Source organism: Corvus brachyrhynchos, unplaced genomic scaffold (assembly GCF_000691975.1).
Source record: "Corvus brachyrhynchos isolate BGI_N302 unplaced genomic scaffold, ASM69197v1 scaffold96, whole genome shotgun sequence".
NCBI classification, from domain to species: Eukaryota; Metazoa; Chordata; class Aves; order Passeriformes; family Corvidae; genus Corvus; species Corvus brachyrhynchos.
Genome location: NW_008238370.1, coordinates 649,354 through 674,230, shown reverse-complemented (window position 1 = coordinate 674,230; position 24,877 = coordinate 649,354). Strand labels below are relative to the sequence as shown.

The following is a 24,877-nucleotide window of genomic DNA, read 5'->3' as shown; positions in this document are numbered from 1 at the left end:
CTGGTTTTGGCCTGGTTTAAGCAGGAATGCACAGTCTGTAAGTACCAAGTTCTTCATGTCTTCCTGTCCCACAGAATACTTCTGGGAAATGAAAATGTTCTCCTGGCCAAAGGGGATAAACCCCCCCCAAAATGAGGCAAATGCTGGAACCAAAGGTCTCTCAAAATTGCTGACTGGGGCCAACCAGCCTTTTCCCAGAACCTTTATCTTTGCTTACCTCAAGCTGAACCCCTCATCCCCGTTCAATACTCTGTGATGAGGAAAGCTGGCATTTCCCAATCATAGAACCAGAATTTTTCCATTTTCAGCTGAAAAAGCCACCCTCCACCTCAAAACAGCTTCACTTCACCCAGCACACAGAGAGATTCCCCAGTTCCTGCCCACAAAATGATCCAGACAGAGGCAATGATGATGAAGCCCAAAGTGTCTTCTGTTCCAGGTACTTCAGGGAGCTGCTCTGACCGTGCACCTCTACGTTGTCTGCAAAATATTCCCCAGCAGGCAAGGAAGGGTTAAATCTTCCTGCCCTGTGCTGTGGGAGTACTGTCTTCCTCTTTACAAAGAGCTGTTGAGTTGGCATCGATTCATCACTCCTTCCTCAGCCTTTGCTTTTCTGTCAAGCAGTGATTTAATTCTCACCTCCATGCCAGGATTTGCAGCTCCCAGCCCAGAGAGCTCATCAGGTCCCACCACAACAGGCTTTTGCAAAGAGACTCAAATCCCAAGGGTTCACTTCAAAGGCAGAAACAGCCATCCACACTCTACATCACAAGGCTCTCCCTGGCCAGGAGAACAATCCCAGATTTAACGACCGTGTGCCTCCAAAGAGCATTTGAGGTGCTCTTAGGTCTCTCCATGCTCCCATCCCCTTGCTGCCTGGCTAATGGGGCTGTTCCCATCCCCACTAATCATGGGGGAACCCAGTTCCTAGGCTGGCTTCCTGCAGGGTCGCTCATGCTCTTACCTGTACTGGATTGTCTCTGACGTGGTTGAAGCTCGAAGCTTTGTCATGAGGATTCGGACAATGTTGAATAGAAAAATGAAGTTGATCTGGGAGGAACAGGGTCCCTGGTTAGTGTCTGCTCCCCCAGCATTTCCTCCCATTTCCTCAGCAACGGGGGGAGGAAATGGAGAAATGGGAATGTTTCTTCTTGAACCTGTTTTACTGCCCTCCATGCACTGTGAGAGCACATCTGCCTTGGTTGTTTTTAGAACACTTGAACAATAAGGTTTAGGAGTTTAGTCAAGGGATCAGGGCAGCAGGGCACGCCAGGAGATTGCCAAGGAAGGACAAGCACTAGAGAAAGGACTGAAGGTGAAAAAGTTGGAGGGAGAGGAAGAATGTAAGGTGCAGAGTGGCTGTCATCACAGCCAGGATCTGCCTGGCTGCTCTCCCGGCTGCCTAATTGCTAGTGAGGGAATGGAAAGGCATCCCTGGAGCTGAGCACAATTGAGAGGAATTATCAGTGGCCAGGCTGCCTGACGGGCTGGGAAATGGGAAGCAGGATCAATTATTCCGTCATGCTGGTGATTTTTACTCCCTTGAGTTTTCTCAGGAGGGAGGGAGGAGGAAGGAACAGTTCTGGGGCTTTGTGCATGGCTTTCACCTGCAAACAGGGGCTGGAGCCCCAGCTTGTGACCCGCCACCTCTGGTCTTCTTTGTCCCTCCCCAAAGGACAAAGCCCCATCAAACTGTGCTCCATGTGACCCTTGGTTCAAGCATTGCTGCTCAGCTGGGGGCCAGGAACAGAGAGGTGGAATCGGGATCGGGGAATGGAGTCAAGGATCCCAGGCTTCTGCAAATGCTTGGCAAAGCATCCACCCACACCCAAACAGTGCCAGGGCAGGGATGGAGTGACCTACTGATGCATGTGGGAGTCTGCTGATGGGACATCCCTATCAGAGTGAGGTCTCCGGGCTCCTTCTGCAGCCCATCCCAAGCCCAAAATTGCTCAAGGGGCAGTCTGGGTGAGGGGCAGTGTTGCTGTGGGGCAGCAGAACCAGCCCCAGCAGAGTGAAGGTAAAGGAGGGGGCAAGACCCTGTACAGGAGCAGCTGTGTCCCACCTGCACACAGAAGGACTCTGTACTCAGCACACAAGGTCACTTTGCTCTTACCAGAAGCACCAGGATCATGGGGCCTTGGTAAATGTAGTCAGTGTAAACTCCTGCTCGCTTCCCAAACCAGCACCTGCAAGGCAAGGACAAGGGAGGTCAGGGACAAAGGGGGGTCAGGGACAAGCCTGCCATGGGAGTGACCTGGATTGATTCCTGTCCTTGCACAGTCTCTGTAAAGTCCCTGTCCGTGAGGTGAAAGCACTAAAACTCAAACTGCTGCAGCCATTGTGGAATATCTTCCCTGGGAACTCAGGAAAAGGGGGTGCACGTGGGAGTGGTTTTGGGCCCCATATGGATGTGGGAAGCAGTTATTGCAGGACAAGCAGGGACACCCTGCTTGCAAAGGAGGTGACTGTCCTGCTCTGCTCTGCATGGGGGCAGCCTCACCTCACATCCTGGGGGCAGTTCTGGGCACAAGAATATAAGAAAGATCTAAAGCCATTAGAGACTATCCAAAGGAGGGACATGAAGATGGGGAAGGGTCTGGAGGGGCCATACAAGGAGCAGCTGAGGTCATTTGGCTTGTTCAGCTGGAGCAGAGGACACTGAGGTCAGACCTCACCAGGGTCTGCAGCTCCTCCCCAGGGGCAGCTCCGATCTCTGCTCCCTGGGACAGGGACAGGACCCAAGGAAATGGCCTGAAGTTGTGCCAAGGAGGTTTAGATTGGCTATCAGGAAAAGGCTCTTCCCCCAGAGGGTGCTGGGCACTGCCCAGGCTCCCCAGGGAATGGTGCCGGCCCCGAGGCTGCCAGAGCTGCAGGAGCGCTGGGACAGCGCTGCCAGGGATGCCCAGGGTGGGGTTGTTGGGGTGTCTGTGCAGGGCCAGGAGTCAGACTCGATGATCCTTGTGGGTTCCTTCGAGCTCAGGATGTTCTGGAATCCTCCAATCTCACACACGCCGGCCCAGGTCAGCTCTGTCCCCAGCAAACCCTGCAGGAGCTCACTCAGGTACATCCCTGTCCTGGGAGCACCGTGTCAGGGCTGTTCCATCAGTGCTTCTGAAGTCAGCAGGGAAAACTATCTCTGGCAAACAGAACGAGCTGCCCTTCATCTCAATGGGCTCCTTTCAGCTTCCCACTCTGGGATGAACTCTCAGGTACGTGTTAAGACCTTCATTAGCAGATGTCTGTGAAAATAGCTCAGGTGGGGGTAATTTAGACCTCTGCTGGTTAAATCCCAGCTCCCTTTAGCAAACATATTGTAGGAGATCTGGTTTAATCTCTTTTTCCCCTTAAAAATCGCATTTGCCTTTTGAGAAGAAGCAAGCAGGGGCAGGGCTCATGCTGCAGAGAGCTGAAAGGTGGGATAAAAGAGAGAATGGAAGAATATTATGCTTTTCTTCCTCCCTGACAGAGTCCCTGACACAGCTGATCCCTGAGGATTTGGGATAGAAAAAGGAATGGGGGATAAGAGCAATCAGGCTCACTTCTCGTTGTCATAGTAGAGCTTCCCGATGGCCCAGGCGATGATGATGGGAAAGGGGATACCTGCAGGGGAACACACAGGTGAGTCTCAGAGGTGCAAGGTTGCCACAAAACCACACCACAACGGGGTTTTCTCACACATAACCCCCCCAGTGAGATGATGTGTCCATGCATATCCCATCCTCCTGCTCCTGGCACCCTTTTTGCAGCTCTTTGTGTGCAAGAAGAACTGGAGCAGGGGATGGAGGGGGCATCACTAAACCCTGGGTACTGCAGGGTGAGGGGAAGCCTGGCACTCACACCAGCCAATGCAGATGAACATCCACTTGCGGAGCTTGTCTGTGGAGTAGGTGAGCACGATGGCCGTGTGCAGGTAGCAGCCCTCGCCAAACATCCAGAAAAAGTTGGTGACGTGGAAGTAATTGTAGGCAGCAGTAACCAAGCGGCACCAAACCTGCCAGGAGATGTGGAGCCTGTCAAGCTTTGTATCGCAGAGCAGTGAGGCACAGAGCAGCACAGACCCTGGCAGAGCGACCAAACCCGTGTTTCTCATACACCTGGGTTGCCCACCAGCCAGCCTTATTTGCCCCCTGAAGTTGCTTTTGTAGCCACATCTTAGTGACTTCAAACTGAAAGAGAGTAGGTTTAGGGAAGAAATTTTCCCCTGTGAGGGTGGGGAGGCCCTGGCACAGGGTGCCCAGAGAAGCTGTGGCTGCCCCTGGATCCCTGGCAGTGTCCAAGGCCAGGCTGGATGGGGCTGGGAGCCACCTGGGGTAGTGAAAGTGTCCCTGCCCATGGCAGGGGGGGTGGAACTAAATAATCCTTAAGGTCCTTTCAGACCCAAACCACTTTGTGGTTCTGTGATCTCCAGGGTACTCACACGCCCACCTGCTCAGGTGTGGACTCAGCCTGGCAGAGCTGCACCTACCACGTTGCTCTCGTGCACCTCTGGGTTCATGGTGAGCTGCACCACGAACCACGTGGCATTGCGTAGGATGAAGGCTGTGATCAGGTTCCAGTGGATGATGTTTCTCAGGCACCGGATGCTCCTGGAGAGGGGTGGAACAAGGCACCATCAGAGCAGGGGGACTGGGGACAGTGCTGTTTGTGGAGCTGAGTGTCTCTGTTGGGACCCCAAGGGTGACCTGCTGGGACTATGCCTTGGGTGAGGTGGACAGGAAGAAGACCAGGAGGTGGAAGGCACCAAGGAGGGCCTTCTGCCTCCATAACCAGGTGCTTTAAAAAGCAGCAGAAGAAAAACAACCCTGAGATAGGCAGGATCCCTCCAGCCTGGAGAGCAGTGGCTGTAGGGGAGGAGATGGCAAAGCACAGGGGCTGGGTCCACCCCACCTGAGGTGACCTCAAAGGAACAGGGCAGCAGGTTTGTCACTCACCGCAGGCGCATGAAGAGGACAAAGGCCACGAGGAGGGCCCCCAGCGAAACACAGTGGCCCAGGTAGTTGATGATGATGGCGATGTGGTAGTGCAGCTTGCTCCTCCTCTGGCAGGGGGGACATAGGCAGAGGGTCAGCAGCGGCCCCAGTACCAGCACAAACCCACCTCTTCTACCACTTCACCTCCGGCAGCTGCACCTCAAATTTTGGGCCCTTTTTCAGGAAATTGGAGCCTGCCCGGGGACAGGCCAGTGGGAATGGAAGGAGATGGGACTAACGTGGGAAGGAGAAGCACTGGCCTGGTTTCACATCCCACTCATACCAGGGCAGCTCAGTGCTGGGACATCCCAACCCATCCTCTGGGGAAACCCTGCTACAGTTCAGCTGAGCTCACTGGAGTCTTACATCTCAGTTCATCCCCCATTGCCCAGGGGTCGGCTGAGAGGCTGGGATGAATTTGGGTGGAGGGAAGGTGTGAGTGATAATTGAATTAATTGATCACTCCTGCTGTTAGGCACTCATCCAACCTGTGAATTAGCAATTAGGCGAGCGAGAAAACCATTCCTGGCAAGATATATCAGCATCTTAAATACCAGAGTTGATATTAACTGCAAATGAACAACTCATATGTCTTCTCCTCTGTTCAAGGGGTGGCTTGACCTACTCAGGAGCTTGTAATTCTTGTAAAAATCCCCATTTTTTTATCTCTTTCAGCTTCCTAAATATCTCCATTATTTCATTGCTGGCAGGGAAGGAAGGGGTTTTAACTGAGTGCTGTGTGAGGAGGGAGCTGCACAAGAGTGACAGGGCTGATCTGTACCCAGAGGCCCTGGGGAGCTCCCACTGACAACCCTCTTGGATTTTTAATGGAAACGGAAACAGGCGTGGCTTTATTTCTGATGAGGAATAAAAATGCAAATCCAGAAGGGGGTCATAATTGACACATGCAACTTTATCACTGGCATGCTGCTGCATGCTCAGCTCTCAGCTCCCATGGGCCATTCCTGGCCTGGATGCTGTTGCCTTTCCAAACTCCATCATCTGTCCCTCACCCTCCTGCCAAGAGCCCAGGGACTCCCCAGCTCCTACCTCTTCACTGAGGATCTCCTGGCACTGGGAGTAGTTGACACGTGCTGCCCAGCTCCCATTAGCGAGGCATTCTCTGTAGCCATTATCTGAAAGAGAGGATGCCCATCCAAGGGTTAACACAGCATGGGGACGGGCACAGGCATGTGACCTGACTGTCACTAATGCAGGGCACTGGCATCAGGCCAGTGGCATTTTCTGCTTTGAAGGCAGCTCAGCTACTGCCTTGGCCACAATCGCAGAACCAAAATCCTTGGAATATTTCAGACCCGCTCAAGAGCTTTGGGTCTGCACCAGCTCTGCCCTGGGCACTGGGGGACCCCAACACCTCCTCACCATGCACAGGGATGCAGCAGCAGCACTGCTAGTTAGACTCTTCTTCCCTTTCTCTCCGATGTTTGCTTGGGTGATCATGTGCCATCCCAGGATCTCTGCTGAGATGGCAGCATGAAGTTTCACTTCTCTCCCTGAATTAGGAGCTTTCTTGCCTCCCAGCGAGGACAGGCAAGGCTAATTGGGAAGGAATGGCCACGGCACCCCAGACACTCCGTGATTGGTGTTGGCAGCGGGATGATGCCAGCACTGGGGTGAGACTGGGCTTCCATTAACAGGAGACCGTGAACCTCGTCAGAGTGATGGGGTGGGAAGGGCTCACAGACAGGCTCAAGTCGCAATTAATGCAGAGAGGCTCCTACAGCCACACAGGAGGCACCACAAAGCAAGAGCTGTGTCCGTGCCATCCTCCACGGCTGCAAGAATGTGCAGGATGAAAACATTTATGTTTTTTGTGGGAAGCAAGGTGTTTCTTTCATCAAAACCAGCACTTGGGTGGTCAGAAACTCAACCTAATGCTATGAATGGCTGTGGGCACTTTTCATATGCTGTTGCTTCATCCTCTGCTCCCAGCATGTCACTGGCAGTGACAGTGCAGCCACCTGTGCTAGGAGGGGATGAGGTTCAAAGCCCCCCAGTCCTTGCTCAGCTGGGGGCTTCAGACCCCTGTGCCACCTCCAAGGGCAGGGCAAGATCACTCCTTTGCCTTTGTCCCCAAGATGGGGACATCAGCCCCCTCCTCCTCCCAGGAGGACCTGCTTATAAAGCTGCTTCTCTGAACCAATCCTCCCTGAAATCTGGAGTCTGAGGCGCTGTTTTCTCTTCGGTTGATGAGCTTTGTTCCCAGAGGTGTATTGTCACTTGTGTCCCAGAACCCTCGCCCGCCGTGTCCCCAGCAGTGCTGCCCCTCTTACTGGTGGTGTTGTACCGGACACCATAGAAGTACTCGGGGCAGGGCCGAGCCACCAGCTGTCCCACCGCGCTCCGGGGCCAGCACGTGCCGATCAGGTCCACTGAGGCATTGCACTGGGGACCTGCAGGGGTGAAGGGGACAGGGTTAGCAGAGGTCTGTAGATACAAAAATGCTGCTAGTGAGGATTTTCTTGCTATTTTCTAAGTCTGTGAGAGACTTTTCTCTCTCACAGAAGAGGTAGCAGAGTATGTAAACAACCAAACACCTGCAGCCTTGAGAAGTCTTGTTTATGGTATAGTAGAAAAATATTTTGACAATGAATGTTTTAGGATTTTAGCCAATCACCCCAAGGGGGGGCTGATCCTTGTCCAATTAGACTATGAAGAAAAAAGTCTATAAAAGAGTTTGTAAAATAATTAAATAAATCAATCTTTCTGCACAGTTCCTGCCTGCTGGATCTTCTCTCCTCCTCCTCCTCCCTACGGCTGCAGGACACGGTGAAATACCCTAGGGCCTAGGCCTGCGGTAATAGAGGTCTGTGGGCCACCATGGGCCACTTCCAGGCTGTTGAAAGGTCAGGATTTGCCTGGAGAGCTGGGGCTGCTGGATGAGCTGAGGGGTCACCACAAGCTCAGCCCCCAGAAAACCCTCATGGCAGACACCACATGGGGGCTGTGCAAGACTCGCAAGGGCTGGTTGAGCCATCCTGCTGGTCCTGTCTAAACTACAGGGCTAAGCCCAGTTCTGGCACAAACCTGGTTTTAGACCTGGCTTCCAAGCCCACTTGGGGTTCCCTGGATCTGGTCTCCCAGCCCTGCTCCTTCCTTCAGCCATCACTTTGGCATCCAGCCCAAGAGCAGGCAATAAGCCAGACTTGCTCTTCCTCAGTGGTGTGTCCAGTCTGGTTCTAAGCCTCTCCAAACATCTCACACCTCCTGGCTGCAAAATCTCCTTCCCAGCCATTCCCGTTGGTCTCTTCCAGTCTTTCCCGGGTAGAAAACTCCAAAGCTGCTGCTTCTATTTCAGATTTCAAGGATTTGTGTGCTTTTCCCAGCTATACAAGTGTGCTAATGTAGGCATTAGGTAGGCCAGATTGCAGGCTTTTTTATGTATAATTTGTGTATATTTAGAACAACATGTACTGTAGCTAAATATGTCCCTGCTCCATCTCACAGTGAGGTCGGAAGCACAATGGCTGCAACATCCATATCCTACAATCCAAGACAAGCAGCAGATGGGTGAGCAGGAGATGCTGGAAGGGGCAGAGCTCAGTCCAAACCACTCCTGGGTACCAGAGATGTTTGTGCTGCTGGCACAGAGACAGAAATTGCCATTTCCTAAGACAAAACACCCCAATTCACAGCTCCTGGGTGTGAGAACACAGCGTTTCCCCTGCCCCTGGATTCGTGGTTGATATTTGAATGCCTTTCCCAAAAATTCCTGTGGATGGAGCTGACTAAAGAGTGGCCAAAGAAAAAAAGCAAAATACTATTGATGATGATGATGAATGTTCTTATGGAGGAATATTTTTTCACTGATTATCTGAAAATTTGGCTCCTTGTTATTTTGCAATGTTCTCAGAGAAAATTTTCAGGGCTTTCTGTGTCTTCTTCAAATATCTTAGCAAGGGAAAACAACTTCCAAGCATGTGAGCTGGGAAAGCATCAGAGCATGGTGAGTGTTACCTTCTGCCTCCCATAGCTTGTAGGGAGAAATTAATTTTAACAGTGACCTTTGCTTTTAGCTTTGCTAATGTGTAGGGTTGCTGTGGCAACCTTCCCTTTAAGTTAACCGTTTTAAGCCTGTACTTTGTAGGAAACGAGGTGCCTTTAATCACGTGTGTCTGTGTCTTTCTGCATCCATTTGAATTTATAGAGCTCCTTCGTTGTTTTGACCCAAGTTTGACAGAGAAATAGAGGGTCACAGTTAAAAATTTTATGATAACGTTCATCCATGTAAAGAAAAAACAACCAGTAATTACTTGAACTAAGGACAAAGTTAAATTGCAAGTGCTCTCTCTGTTAGCCAGCCAGGTGAGAAGCTGCGTGAATGTCTGGAACAGGAAAGGCTTCACTTGGCACAATGCAGCACAGGAAAATGGGCTTGCACAGTGCTAATGCCCACGGCAGCTCCTGCCACCCCTCCTGGGCACCCGTGGGGCTGAGCACAAACTCCATTTTCTCCACATCCTCTTGTGCTTCAGTTTCCCTGCTGCATTCCAGGGGCTGTTCTGGGGGACAGACAGAGATTGCTCAGGGAGGACAAACATGAAGAGTGAGGATGATGACTCTCCACCAGTAAAGCAAACCCACAGCAGTGCCATTAATAACCAAACCCAAAAGAGACTTGTGGAAATAACGTGGCCAGACAGAGGTGCATCATTCTGTGATAAGTCTGTTCAAGGCTGGATTTAATATCTCCACCTTTCTCCAAGGCACTTGGTGTGATGCTGCTTGGCACTCCCAACAGGGTACGACAGGATCCCACCAGACACCAAACCCAGTAGGTCCCACCAGTCCCACCACAGGGAAGGTGCAGCAGCATCAGCAGGAGCTCAGCCCTCCTCATCCCATGGGTCAGGGTGGTGCTGTGGAGTGACATTTGGGTCTGGGGCTGCAGTCAGATGAGGAAAGGCTCAGCCAGGCTGTGGGATGCTCCTGCACCTCTGCCTGTGCTTCACCCCTGTGCCTCCACTGGCAGCATTTGGAGCTCTGTCCCACCAGGTTTTAATCTAGTGGGGGGCTGTAATATTTTTCCTAGGCTCACACTGAGAAAGGCTTGATGAAGAAAAGCTGCAGAAAGCAGATGCTGCTCTTTCTACTCTCTCCAGCACACAGAAAACAGAAAAAAACCCCTCCTGATGGGGAAGGGATAAGTAAAGCAGTAAAGACAAAGAGTGTCATGAGGGCTGCAACATCCCCTTTGCCCAGCACAACCCTCTGCTGCAGCTCCTCCCCAGTGGCAGCTGGCATTTAGAGCAGTGTTTGGCATGGAAATGATATGTATCAGTATTAAATGCTTCCCTGCTCGGCGGCCCATCCGTGTTTGCAGGGGGATTATTCTCCAGGTTCTGCACACGTGTGCTCCAGCTTCTCAGCTCCACTGCCGCACAGGTTTGGTCTTTACAGACTTATAGCAAGAAAGGTCAATGAACTTCCTACCTGCACTCAATCCCCCTAGTGTGGCTTCTTCCCACACAGAAACATGGTGTTTGGAGGAGGAAGGAGCAGGCCCTACTTTGAGACAGCGAATGTGGCACAGGGGAAGTCAGTCCAATCCCTTCTCACCCTATTGCCTTTGGGTTGTGCTGCTCTGAAGCAATATAAAGCATTTACTTTCCTCTGAAGAAAAAACTGTCTGTCCAGGGACTTACACTGAGACAACTCTATCACAATAACTGTCTCAGGGTAACTGTAGCAATCTCCCATCTGCTTCTATAAAACATCCTTCTCCAGCCTGCTTTCACCACTCGCAGAGGCCTCCCAGATGGCTCTGTGCTAAAGCCACAGAACTGTGCGAAACCCAGCAGGGTAGAGCTCTCCACTCCCAGCTAATCTGCCAAAAGATTTTGAGCAAATTTAAAGAGGATGGAGCATGTTTCTTCTGGTCCAGCAGTACCAGATGCGTGGCCACAGTGCTCTTGAGCTGGTGCCAGGAGGTCTGAAGTATTATCATACCATCAAGCCATTGCTGGGATGCTCTGAAGAGGAGTAAAGCAAAGGCTGTGCTGATTAACTGTGCTGGTAAGCACATCCTGCAGTACACTGAGCAGAACTGTGCACCAGCACAATGTCCCAGTTTGCTGCTGTGCACAGACACAACTCTGACCGGGGGAAGGGTGAAGCCTGTCTCCCCTTCTGCAATGCAAAGGGGCCAGGAAAGATGATGGAAATCTGAATTACAGGCTCATTCCTGTGGCTGGGAGTGATGGGGTTATTTATCTAAGGTGTCTCAAGAGGCTAACAGCAGAAAGTTGTTAACTCATATCTAACTCATTAACTCGTAACATAACTACCTGTCCTGAGCTCTCATTCAACCACAGTTATCTCTATCCAGCCCTGATGTCCTCTGTGACCGCATTACTGCTGCTGCCTCGAGCCTCTGGCTCCCTGAGAGCGTCCCCTGTGTCTCTGCTGCAACATTTGCATTTGGCAATCAGAGCTTCATCTCCACATCTAATCAAAATACAACTCACTGTGATGCCTGATGCATCAACTGCAGCCAAAGCACAAAAAGCTCTTTGTCCCTCCCAGGCAGCTCCACCACAGTGGTGAAGCACAAGCAGCCATTTCACACCTTACTGCCCCAAAACAAGGGCCTTTGGGGGATGCTTGTACTTCCAGGTGCTGATGTGCCAGGGAGGGGTGGCTGGGTCCAGCTGTGGAGTCACTCGGATGTTAAATGCTTGAGTAGCACCTTGAAGCATTGAGGAAAATGGCACTGGGGGACAATTTATATTAAAGTGGGGTAGAAATTGGGGTGGTGGAGCTGTTTGCCTTCCCTCTGGGCAGGGGTGGGTGCTCAGGATGGCTGGGAGCAGATGCGGCTACCTCAAAGTAGATCCTTGCTCACACCCTACCTCCAGCACTGCTTTTGGCGGCATGGGGGGCTTCTATTTACCTTCGTAAGACTCCAGTCCTTAAAAAATCCCTAGAAATCTTCCCAAGCATTCAAGCTCCACGATCCTTGGTGTAAAATAATTACCCAGGCTAATTAAGCATTATGATAGCTATGAGTCTTTGTAATGAATTTTTGGCTTGTTGCTGTAAATAAAAGGCACCAAACCTGGCTTGTGCTGTTCGTATCTGATGCATCTGCTCAATGTTGTCACTTAAGATGGTCCAGGTGCAGCTTTACAGCTTATATGTATATATGTATATATGTATATGTATATATGTATATATATGTATATATGTATATATATATAATGCAGAGGGTTGTGTTTGGGACTTACCTTAATTTTTGGCTTGTTGCTGTAAATAAAAGGCACCAAACCTGGCTTGTGCTGTTCGTATCTGATGCATCTGCTCAATGTTGTCACTTAAGATGGTCCAGGTGCAGCTTTACAGCTTATATGTATATATGTATATATGTATATGTATATATGTATATATATGTATATATGTATATGTATATATAATGCAGAGGGTTGTGTTTGGGACTTACCTTGTTCTCCTGACATGAACCACGGAGTGTTTGGAGTTGTGTTATAACCAAGGGTGGCAGGAAGTGGTTTATTCCCTGGGGTTGGCTGGGATTTGGTGGTGGGTGAGTGAAGCATCACAACCCCTCCCTGGCAGAGTTTTCCCAGCAGAGCCTTCTAGTTTGGCTACAGTTGAACAGAGCCTCTGGCAGCGACTTCACTGCTTCCAGTCCAAAGTACAGTTTAACTGCTGTAGCTGCTGCTCACACTGGGATGTGCCAGGACGTAGTTTCCTACTGGAAACCCTCATCATCTTCCCTCCTCCACTACAATAAAATCTATGAATATCAGTGAGGTGCTACTGACATCCCTGTTTCCCAGATGATGGAGCAGAATGGCTTTATCGACACCAGTATATATTTTAACCATTAGGATTTTCCATATAGATGAGAGTTTTGTTTCCCAAACCTTCCTAACACCGTGTATCTCCCTCAAGTCCCTGCCAAGACTCATTGCTGCATCTCTAACCCCTGCTCAGCTCCTTTATTAATATTTCTGCCTCGGTGGGAGAGATGCCAATGAGACTGAAAAGAGTGGCTGATGTTAATTTGACCTTTATGAATTTAAATTCCAGGCTCACCCCAGGGGAGTCAGTGAGTGAATGAAAGAGCAGTGGCACGGGGGCTGCTGGAGCAGCGTCAGCGCTTTGGGAGCTGAGCTGGAGTGGGTGGAAAGGCTCTTGGTCAAATTGTCACCCGCTGTGAAAGGTGTTACCAAACTTGTCTGATAGTGCCTGTGAAGGATATGTTCTCATCACTCACTGCTCCTCAGCCACAGGATTTTGCTGTACCTGGAACAATTAGATTTGCCTTATTTGATGCAAAGCTAAGCCCCCTTTCCCCCTTGAAAAAACCATCAGTTAAAAACCCCCAGACATTTCTTTTTTTCTGCTTTGCTTTGGTGCCACTTTTCTTTGCTTTAGGTGAACTGGCATTGGCATGAAACATTTCTTTCCTGACAAGGAATTTTCTGTGCTCTCCTCTCTCCTGAGCACACACATGAGATTGAGAATAAGAATTCATTGTGATAACAAGCTTAAAGGAGTGGATCGTGCAGCCAGGACCAGAGGGGGATGTGAGCAATTGGTTGGCAACTCCTTGGGCTGATCCAGGCTTGAGAGCTACAAATGGCAGAACAACCCCTTGAGAGTGCTCCAAGCTTGCTCCGTTAGAGTGCTTTCTGCTGAGCTGCTTTGGAAAAGCCTCGTTATTAATTAGGAAGAGCCTTTCCCATCTGCTCAGATTTCCCCTTCCTTCCCCGGGGAAGTAGTCCTGCAGCTGCAGGGAATGCTTTGCCCTGGTGGATGAAACGACCTTGTCCCTCCCTGATGGACTTTGTGGCAGGGCGAGAAGCAGCTGCACACAGATCCTGGGGACTTGAAATCATCAGCCAGAGAAATCCATGGTCTGAGTCAATCCATGGGCTGGGAGCCCTTGGGACAGCACCTATCCACCCCAGACAAGGGATGCTGATCCTCATTGCATTCAATTTCAAGCCTGATCTGAGACTTGCTGGGTTGCAGATGCTTGGGGGTGCAGCTGACCCGGCTTCCTGAAGGCACCATGTTGACCTCAAGTCCAGCCTGATATTCCCTCTTCACTGCTACTGTGGGAGGAGCTTTCTGATGGAGCATCCAGCTGTGCCCCTGTGTCCCAGTCCCGCCCAAAATCAGGGGCTCACTGAGAGGAAGTTTGATGGATACCTAAACTATTAAGTTGGAGCATCACACCTGTGCAAAGAGCCTGAATTCCTGGGGATATCACCCTGCACTGCGGACTTGAAGGAAGATGGGTAAATCCACGGTGATAAGAGGGCAAGACAGGAGAGCTCTGTGAGGCTCAGCTGCTCCATGTCCTGGGATGAGAGTTTGCACCACCTGCACCCCTGAGCCTGGAAAGCATCACCCCAGTGTGCCTCCACCCCACTGCCACGGCAGAGACCTTTCCAGCTCAGTGCACATGCCCAGAGAGCGCTGGCACGCTGGTGACATCACTGTCCAGCCACACATCCTCCTTAAAACGGAGAGATTAAGGGACTGCTGACCAGGGAGAGCAGGAGAGCCCATGCTGGGCTGTGCTTCGGAGGAGGGAGGCTGCACACAGGCACAAGGCAGTGCCTGTCCATGCATCCAGCAGATCCCCTGCCGAGCCACGCGCTGGGGGACTGCTGGGCTCGTGTTATCAGCATGTGTTATCAGCATGTGTCATTTCCCAAGGGTTGAGAAGGCATTAACAAATTAAGTCTCAGGGCCCTGCTGCAATTCTAATTAGCATCATCCTAACAGCTCTTCATGTTAAATAGCCTCAAATCAAAGTTTCCAGTTTAGTAAATATCCCTCCGCAGGAATCACTGACTCCATCAGGCAGGGCCTAAATGGACTCCAAGGACCAGGGCTGGCGCTGAGTTCTGTTTCCCAAGCAGACATAAGACAATTAGTTTCACCTCTACCTTTTGTTCTAAGCCCCCTCCTCCAGCTGGAAGTGGCTCTCACGTGTGCCAGCCCCACCCAAATTAATGAGTTGCTCAGGAATTGCAGGTTGGATGTCTAGAGACAATGGACAATTTGCAAATCTGAAGCCTCATGTTCTCCCCTCTGCCGGGGAGATCGACAGTGAGGTGCACTAAATCCTGCTTGGATTCAGGCTGATAAATCCCCACCGAGCAGAGCCCAATCCTTGCAGAAAGCAGTGCTCGGTGCTTGAGGATGGTGGTGATTCCAGGGCAATCCATCAGCAAACCACAGCACAAATTCTCCCCCCTTTCTGACCTCTCCCGGGGGCTTGGGAGGTTCCAGCAGTGGGTGGAAAAGGCCATGAGCTGAGCAGGAGGATTGTCTGGGACCTGCATGCTGCCCTGGGTCAGGATTTATCACAGCTTAACACGGCCAAGGACAGGCCCTCACTGAGCAGAGTGATGAAACCTTCAGCGAGCAAAGCACATGAGTGAGGACCAAGTTTCTTGTCCGACCAGACATCGAGGCATTGCCATTCCACAGGCAGCTTTGCTGTCCCCCGGCTTTCTGCCTTCACCTCTTGGGCTTGGGATGCTTCTTGCAGGGCAATGGTAGCCTGGGTTTGGCCAGACACTGGATCAGCTGGTTCCAAGACGGGATTTGTTAAGAAAGAGCTGTTAATGCTGCTGTTAATGGGTGGTGGGCAGCCATCCCTCAGCTCTGGGTGCTCATGGCCATCCCTTAGTGCCCGGTCCCGCGGCCATTCCTCAGTGCCCAGTCCCATGGCCATCCATCACCCTGACAGAGAGTTCCTTGGTGCCCTCTCTGATTCTCATTCAGTCATGGAAAATCAACACTGCAGCATCCCAGAGCTGGGGAGGACTTTTCTCCTTGTCCCTGTGAGCTCCACTCCCTCTCACACTTCTCCTCCCCCAAAACTTGTCACTGAACCAGACCTGTCACTGCTGAGGTGACATCCAAGTCACATTCTGAATATAGGCTAAAAGCCATTTTTGGCACAAGCCCTGACCTGATTGGATCGAACCCATGTACAATGCTGAGTAGGCATGGGCTGTCCATGACCCTGCTGCTCCCACCCAGCAGGGCTGAGCCAGCCCTGGCCACAGCCATGTCCCCAGAAGCTCTTTGTGACTGGTGGCCTCCCAAAGTGCTCAATGGCACCTGTGTAGGAGTGCTGGGGGACAGAGGCTGGCTGAGCCCTGAGCCATGGTGGCCACACTGCACTGGTGATGTGGTCTCCACAAAAAGTCAAAACCCCCAGTCATCATCCCTGGGCAGGGGGATGGTAGAGGGGTGGACATAGGGGCCAAGGTCCTGGTGTCCCTGGGCATGGCAGAGAATAGGCAGCCAGCCCTGATGTCTCTTTGTCCATCTCCCTTCTACCCAACAGACATTTATTTTCTTTGTTTTCATCTCTTCTGAGATCTGCACTTTCTACCTGCCTCCACTGTCACCCTGCAAAGAGGCTGCAGCAGCACCAGCAGCGGCCTGTGATGCAGCCTCTGCACATCCCACCGCCCCAAAAATGATCCATGCAGCAGCAGATGAGCCCAGAGACACCCCTGACACCCTCTTCCACCCCAGGGGGTGGCTCGAGTGGGCTGGGGGACACTCACCAGTGTGGTTGGTGACGGGCGGCAGGCTCTCGCAGTACTGCTCCTGGATGGAGGCTGCCACCGGGCTATCCCAGAGGAGAAACGCCTGGATGGGGAGAGAGCAGGCAGGGGCAGGGTTATATGTGCAATATGCTGCTTCCCCCTCCCCAGATGCCTCCTTGGGTCAGAGCTGAGCTTGTCCATGTCTTGGTGGGTACTACCCCCAAAGCTGCACAATGGACACGTACCCATTTTCAGGATGGTTTCCCAGGGAAACTGTGCTGAGGAACTGCTCACCCACTGATCCTCTCCTGCCTCAAACACCCCCCTCAGCAAACCCTCCTGCAGCCCTTGCTGAATTGTGGAACCTCTGCTATTTAGCATTTTAATCAACACTTTTGGGTTTTGCATCTTTGAATCCTGAGAGCAGACAGGGGAAATGATGAGCCTGACACCATGCTCTGATTTTCAATCCCTTATTGAAATCACAGCCTTGTAAGCTGTCAGTGGGAAGATGTTCATACACGTCCTTAAGGAGATCTGATCCACAGACAACCAGATCTGGCTCAAGCCATTTTTTCAGGAGAATTGTCAGCAAACAGCAACATTCCCACTGAGTCAGAAAGCACTGATCAGGATCTACCCAGCTCTGCTAAAACTCTGCACGAGGAGCTATTTTGGAAAAATGATTATTGAATTATTGTGCCTTTGCAGGAGTTTGGGGAAACTAAAAGTGAGAAAGGCAATTGCCAGGATGAAGGCATTGCAAGGATGGCAGAGGGATAGTGCTGTTGGTCCCAGGGCACACCAGGGTGCCAGGTGAGGGAAGGAGGGGACCTGATATTTTGCAGAACACAGATTTCTGCACAAGCAGCTGCCCACTCTCTCCTCCAGCTCAGAGAAGGGTGACACAGGCTTATCCCCTCTGCTCCAGGCACCAGCACTAATGGTGTATAAGGCTCAACTCCACTTCTTTCACCTTCAACGACTGAGCAAACTCCCTGGAGACAAGTCACTGATTAAATGGCAGAGCTGCGCCCCAAAATACATCACATACAGACCCCTTGGGAAGAGGCCCTGAGCCTGAAGGCAGGAATGGCTGCACCTCCCCTGCTTGCAGGCAAGCTCCCAGCTCCTTGGGGAAACAAACTCTGCCTTCCCCATCAGCCAGGCTGATTCCTAGTGCCTGAACCCCCCTCCTGAGTGCCATTTACCTCCCAAACTGCTCTGAGCAGGCAGAAGATGTTCCTCCTCTTGCCCTTGAGCCGTAGAAACACTGTCTGCTTTTCTGGCACACCCAGCCATCCCCATGCCTTACCAAGGCATGAGCAGAATTTATTCACACACAGAGACAAGCTCAGCACCCACTTGCTCTTTTCCAAACAACTGTTTACTGCCTTGAGAAGCTGGTTTTGACAGCAAGAGAGATGTCAGGCAGACATATAAATGGAGCTGAGAATAGCTCCCTTGTTGTGACTGCTCCAGATGGCACAGGGGATCCGGCAGCTCAACCCTGCCCCGGCGCGGGCGCTGCTCGGAGCTCCTGGGTGCTGGTCCTGCAGGAGCCCAGCACCTCCTGAGTCTCCTTTCAGAAAGCTGAGATCCCCCAGCCTCCAGACAGGGAGGAATCAAGGTGTAGGGGGTCTGCTCCCCTCCGTGTTTATGCCTGCAGCTGGTGCCCACCGGACCTGGTGGCTCTTGGCATGGGCAGCTGGGACAGAAGGGTTCTGCCCAAAAGGGGCTGGGATGGTTCATCCACCTGAACAGGCTTTCAAGTGTTAATTGGATGTGTTTCTCCTAATCCCAGCCTGCTCCAGCCTGGCAGTGCCCATTCTCCTTCCAGACACAGGGAGAGGTCTTGGCGCTGAGCAGCACATGGACCAAGCCACGGCCAGAGAGGGGTGTGGATGGAGCAGTCACTGGCTCTTTGCAGGCTTTGTAAATGAGCTGAAACAGCTACAGGAGGAAGAAAGAAAGGAAAAAAAGGATCCCCAGAACAGAGCTAATACTAAGAGCTTCTTTACCAGGCTCTGAGTCTTGTCTCACACTGCAGTGTGGCCAAAGCTCTTGACAGAGGCAGAGGTTTTGTCCCGCTCCTGTCAGCCTTTTAAGGGGAATAAACAGGGGGAGGGGGCAGCTGCAGGGGGATTTGTCCCAGTCAAAAACATTCTGATCTGGCACTTGCTGGTCACTGTCTCATCTGCTTTGCTCTTTGTGGGTTACTGCAACCCCTCCCCATGCTTTGCAGAGAGAACAGGTCAAAGCTCTGTCCTTGAAGAGCTTTGTGTGCCAGAGCATCGCTGCTGTAAGATGCCACATGGTGCCCAGCAGGGCCTGGCCTGGCCTGGCTGGAGCCAAGCTCACCTCAAGAGCCCTGACACGGCAGTGGGTCGTGCTCGGGCCAGAGAGGGGCCGTATCCCTCTGCCCTCCCGGCCCTGCCTTCACACAGGCCATGGCAGATCCTGCTCTGCAGGCAAGAACACCTCTGTGACCTCCCTCAGCCTGCCAAAATCCTGGGGAGCCTCAGCTGAGCACGCAGCTGCCCGGGAAGGAAGGCAATCTGCTCCTCTGGAAGCAGCCACTTCACACAGTGCTCCCAGTCAGCCCGGGGAGCTGCTCCCACAGGGATGGAGGATGGTTCTGCTGGGAGCTGCACAGGCCTCATGAGGGCCTGCACTCGCAGCAGCTTCTTCTCCATCAGGAGCCACCAGTGTCTCCCCTGCTGCTGCCTCAGCATCTGCCCAGCTCCCTTCCAGGCCCTGTTTTATACACAGGGATGGTTCTGGTTTAACCTTGGACCTCACAGAGCACTGGCTCCTTTCTTTCATCCCCACATTTTCTGTAGCAGGACCAGCCCCCCACCCCAGCCCCAGTCCTCACTGCACAGCTCAGACACCAAAACCTGACACTGCTCCCATGTTTCCTGCATCCCACACACAGCAAACATCTGCTGTGCTCAGCGTCCCACCACCCACCATGCCAGGGCTGTCCCAGAAGGGAAACTGAGGCATTGAGGACCACCTGCCTCAGGTCACTCAGGTTGTGGGGCACCGTGTGGGGCAGATCTCTGTGATCTGGACACACCAACCACATCCTGGTGCCACCAGGGCTCCAAGAAAAACACGGAGGTTTTTTGGAGCTGTACCTGTGCCTGTGAGGGGACAGGGTGGTAGGTGCTCTCAGCCAGGAGATGCAGCACAGTGACTGCGCCAGCGCCAGCTCATCAGCACTGGGGTCTGGCTGCTGCTGTGGGGGTGAGCAGCGCAGTCACACACACATGGCATCAGTCTTTGTGACCCGCCACTGACCTGGCAGAAAAATTCAATTAATAACAATTAGGAATTAATGTCCCCTTGCGGTGCTTTCGCTCTACAAAGTGATCCATGGATACTAATTAATACATTCACATCCAGCTGCAACATCACCCCCTGCACTGTGCTACCCAGAGACAGGCCTATCCCCCTCGCCCTGCTATCGTATTGCCTCAAACAAGAGGGGATCTGCACGGCAGGAAGGGCTGACAGCTCTGAGCATGAGATAGATGGCTCATAGCCTAATTAGCAATCTCGGAGGTCCAGTGCCAAGGGGCTGTAATTGGAGAGCGGAGTGATTAGTGGGATTGAAGCCTGGGATGAAGCCGTGGGAGACAGGGGCTTTGCACAGAGCTGGGGAGGGCAGTGGGAGCAGTGGACAGTGATGGCCATGGTGACCTTCCTGGGAGGGGGGACAACACCGGCCGCCCTGGAGTTGTCCTTGCTGTAGGGACCTCTCTGACCCACCAGTGCTGCTCCCTGGCTTGGCTGGGCTTGCTGCCCACTACAACACTTGGCGTGGAAGAGGAAAGACCTCCTGGAACACACGGGCAGGGAAGGGCTGAGCAGCTGCTGCCCTGGACCTTTGCTGAGGTTCCCCGGGGCATTAGGCTGGGATGGAGCCTGTTCTTGGCTCTGAGCCTGCAGCAAAAGGTGCCAGACTTTGGGTGTTAAATACAATGAGTGTTAAAAGAGCTGGATGCCAACCTCGGATGGCAGAGCAGCAACAGTGGAGCAGGAAGGGAGCAGCACGTCCTGCCAGGACCGCAGCTGGTGGCTGGAGGCGGCCTGCAACAGCCTGACTGAAAGGGCTGCCCCTCAAATGTGCTCGGAGGTGCCTCCAACCCACCGTGTCCCCTGCCTTCCCTGCAGGGCATCTCTTTGCCTTTGTCTCCTCTGACTTCCAGGCAGTTTTCTGCAGCTGGGCAGCTTCTTACCTGCTTCACCTTGAGGGCTTTCACTTGGAACAGTTTCATCCTCAGTTCAACCCACAAATGAAATCTCCAGGCAGTATCTGGTCCATGAAGGACCCTCTTTATGCCCCTGTCTCAGACGTGGCAGGAACCTGCTTTGCTGCCCATGATCTCAGGGTTCCTCCAAGCCCCTCTGCTGCCCTACCAAGCCCCCGTTGCTCCTTCATTGCTTTTCCGAAGCCCCATCCCAAGCCCTGTCAGCATCAAGGCATCAAGGCAAAGCTCAGGCAACGGAACAAGGCTCAAAGCAAGAGCCACGGGGGCATTTTCTGTGGCTGATGTTACTCAGGGGGAGAGCAGGCAGTGAGAACATCTCCATCTGGCATTAAAATCTGCAAGTTTATTAATTTATCCATATTAGAGGGCCAGTCCCTGTGGTGTGTAGACAGGAGCTTTGGTGAGAGTGTTTATTCTGTTTGGAGTATCTCTCTGAGTGTGCTGGATGCAGATCCTAACAAAAGAATATCAATCAGGGCTAAATGAATGCCCTGTAAAACCTGATTTATGAGAAGTTAAAGGTTTTCCTGGATTAAGCTCTGGTCTCCCTCCCTTGCCATAAATAATTCTGACTTCATTTATCTGTGAAGAGAGACATGGATTTTTGGGGGCTAGTGAATTACTAGTGGCATTTGGGTATTGGAAGCTAAAGGCACAAACAAGCTGGGGAAGGGGACACAATACAGGCAGCTCCTATGGGATCTGTGACAGGCAAAGGCTGCTGAGGAAGATTGGAGTGATGGATGCAAGCCTGGGGGAGGGCTGTTTTTCTAAGGCAATTGTATTAAACTCTCCTGCAGATTGTACATGTGGAACTCCTGTGCATTGACAGATATTTTCATTTTGGGATTGGACATTTTTCCCTCCAGCTCTGTCCCAAAACCCACATCTTGACTGCTCCAAACCCCCTCCTTCACCCATCACCTTTTTAGGGTTGCGCCCTGGGATGAATATGCACAGTTTAACTCCCCCATCATTTTTTTCCAGTTTATTTGCATTCACAACTCAGGAAAGCTTGGCCACACCAAAGCCGCATCTGCCACTGCCTTTCCAGGGTGGACAGTGCAGATTTCAGGGTGGAAGAGGGACTGTGACATGCAAAATGCCAACCCCCTTTGCCCTTGGCCATCAGAATGGAGGCGACTGCTCCTGGGTGGGTGGCTGTGGATAAAGCAGGACACCCTGCAGAGAAGGAGGGTCTTTTTGACCAGCTCCGAACACAGTTAGGGAAAAAAGGAAAAACAACAGATTGGCCCCGGGTGCGTTATTCCATCTTCAGAAAGAGCCACCCTCTCCTGAGTGACAGCTCTGGGGTGTCGGACAGTGGCTCCTGGGCTCTGCTTGGTGAGGGAACCCCATGATTTGGGGGTTGATTTGTGCTTTCTTTGGGTTCAAAAATTGTTCTCACAGACAAAGCCATGGATGCCTCTCCAAACTGCAGACTCAATCGCAGCTTGAGCTTGTCACTTGCAACGAACTTCTGGGCCAGCCTTGTGCAGGATTTTGGGTGAGCAGAGATGGATTTCAGGGCAGGGTAGTGCAGGATACTCTCATTGTATTCCTACATATTCATCCTATGGTGATGGAGCAGCTATTCTGGGAACAGGCTGTGCCTTTTCCATTCACTTCTTCGCTGAAGATGCAAAACCACGGGGATGATTTCACACCCACTGAATCAACTCCAGCTTTTAAGGAAAGTGAGGACTGGAAGAGATCCCCAGGGTCAGCATGTCCTGCGACTGCAGCTCTGCATCTTATGCAAGGATTGGAGCATGGAAGGGGCAAGGGCTAGGTTTTGGGCTTATTGCTGCTGGAGGTGGTCAAGTGAGAGGGGAAATTATCCCACACCTGGCATCAATCTCTGATTTTTCATAAAACGCTTTTGCAGTTTTATCAGCCCCAGAAATATCACTGGTTCCTGACATAGCTGCAGGTAAGCTGGTTTATTTTAATCAGTTTTTTAGTTTGTTTAAATGACTTGCAGCATGCCAGGGAGCACTTGGCAGCAAGTTTGACTGCCTGTCTCCTAGTCTGTCTATCTGACCCCCTGAGGGATGTCTATCCAGTAAAGCAACACGGGCAAACCGATGCTAAAGTGGAGATGCTGGCCAGGTGCATGGGGAACACCTAAACTGTGCCAGCCCAGTATCTGCAGGGGAGGTTTGTCCCTGCTGAGCTCTGTGCTAGAGCTGGGCTGCTGCAGGTCTCTGCACTCACAGGCTGGATGCTGCTGCAGGTCCACCTGGATGCAGGGATGCACTTACTTACAGCTGGGTTTCATGGCCCTTTAGCCCATGCTGTCCCCAGGAGAGGGTTGGGATTGTTCTGGAAAAGGGTCTGAGTTTTGAATATATGTATTTATATGGAAAAATAGACAGCTTGACTGCAAAGGGGGGGAGTGTTGTAGATTGGCTGTTTCCTTTTGGAGCCATCTGGGAGAGGCTTCTCTTTGCCTGGACTGGTTTTTGTGAGCCCCTCCCAGTCCCAGCCCCAGCACAGGGGTGGTTTTGTCTCAAACTCTGGAAGATTTTTGAGGACTTGTTGCTCCAGCTTCACGAGGAGAACATCCTTGGGGAGCATCTGGGGATGGCGAGGGAAACCCTGAGCCTAAGGAGCTTTGACAGAGGATGGGAGCTGTGTCTCAGTCAGCACCTTTGGGCTTCTTTTGGACCACTTTTTGCTCACAGTGCTCAGGAGCTGTCACACTCACATGGCTGTCCCCACCAGAACCTGACCTTACTGCACTGGGTCTGTGCTGTCCCCACACACTGGCCAAGAAGGACCTGGGCTGGGGGAAAAGATCCTGCCCTGTCTCACCTTTGTTTCTTATATCAGAGCCAAACAAAATCTGAACCAGGGAATATAACAACAAAAGAGCTCCTATAAATCCTATCAATCAGGCTTCCTGGGCTGCAGCCATAGGAGAGAGCAGCTGCTCAAAAGAGGAGCTTTTAGAGGCAACATCAACTTGGCAGGGAGATCTCCTGCTGCACATCAGCTCTTCTCATCACTTAGGTGAGAACTTTCCTGGCACAGAGGTGCAGCTGATGGGCACAGTGAGGTGCACAGTGGGGTGAACAGTGGGGAGCACAGCCCGCGGGGTACGAGCCACAGTGGTGCCAGTGGGGAGGGCTGTTATAACTCTGCTGTCCCAGCTGGGCCACTGAGACACCATTCTGCAGCCAGCCAGGCAGATTTGCTCTTTTACCACTCCTGACACAGAGGTTTTATCAAAAACCTGATCATTTTGTTTAGCTGCCATTATAGACTTGTTCAAATAAAATTCAAGATTTCACTGGAAACCTCTTCGTCTCGTTTGTCCAGGGTTTGGGATTTAAACGCGCTTTGGGCTGTGAACTGTTCCCTCCTTGATGAGCCCTCAAGGAGGAGGAATATTGCTTCTGACAAAGCATTTGCATGTTTTGCAGAGCTGCAAAATTAGCAGTGGCTACAGTTCCACAGCGAGCAAATTAGAGAGGAAAAGTCTTGTGCTTTGCAGGTGCAGAGGGGAAAAGGAGAAGATCCCTTAGAAAATTAATTATGGGGGTACAGTTGGGCTCTGCATTCGTGTTGTCCAAATCCATCACACCCCCGGAGTGGCCACCCTCTCCCAGCAGCCTGGGAAACTGGTGGCAGCTGGTTTCACTGGGAGGTACAAGGCTGGGAATCCTGGGCTGAGCTCAGGAGGACCTGGCTGCAATTCTCTCCCACTTTAATGATCCTTTCACTCACTTCAGCCCCCCTCCCCGACAGTTTTTGAGCATGACGAGCTCTTGCCAAGCCCAGTGCCTTGACTGGAGGAATTCTCCCGAGGGCCCTTTGTATTGCGGTTTCTCTTTTTACTTTTCCCTTCAAAGAAATTGAAAAGTCACTGCGGAGAAGGCGGGCGGCGCAGGGCTCAGGGGTGATGGGGAGGAGGCAGAAGGGCCCTTGTGGGAGAAGAGGACTTAAAGCATCTTACCTGCAGGAGGAGGAGGAGGGCAGGACGTAGGCTGGGCACCATCCTCAGCTGCCCCTGCGCCCAGCTCCCCGGGGCATGGCTGGGCCGCGCCCCCCT

The 24,877-nt window shown here is 52.0% G+C and overlaps 1 protein-coding gene across 1 annotated transcript in view; it reads right to left on the bottom strand.

Annotated features, from left to right (window-relative positions):
• The window catches only part of LOC103616997 (corticotropin-releasing factor receptor 1), a 30,461-nt gene extending 5,592 nt beyond the window's left edge, over positions 1 to 24,869 (bottom strand). Inside the window, exons 1-10 of the mRNA XM_008635251.2 lie at positions 24,782 to 24,869; positions 16,559 to 16,643; positions 7,268 to 7,387; positions 6,024 to 6,109; positions 4,935 to 5,041; positions 4,469 to 4,589; positions 3,841 to 3,994; positions 3,543 to 3,603; positions 2,117 to 2,189; positions 965 to 1,050 (exon numbers count right to left, since the gene is read on the bottom strand). Of these exons, the coding sequence (XP_008633473.1) occupies positions 965 to 1,050; positions 2,117 to 2,189; positions 3,543 to 3,603; positions 3,841 to 3,994; positions 4,469 to 4,589; positions 4,935 to 5,041; positions 6,024 to 6,109; positions 7,268 to 7,387; positions 16,559 to 16,643; positions 24,782 to 24,823 (935 nt within the window). The 5' untranslated portion in view covers positions 24,824 to 24,869. The remainder of the gene's footprint in view (positions 1 to 964; positions 1,051 to 2,116; positions 2,190 to 3,542; positions 3,604 to 3,840; positions 3,995 to 4,468; positions 4,590 to 4,934; positions 5,042 to 6,023; positions 6,110 to 7,267; positions 7,388 to 16,558; positions 16,644 to 24,781) is intronic.
• Between the last annotated feature and the right edge of the window lie 8 nt (positions 24,870 to 24,877).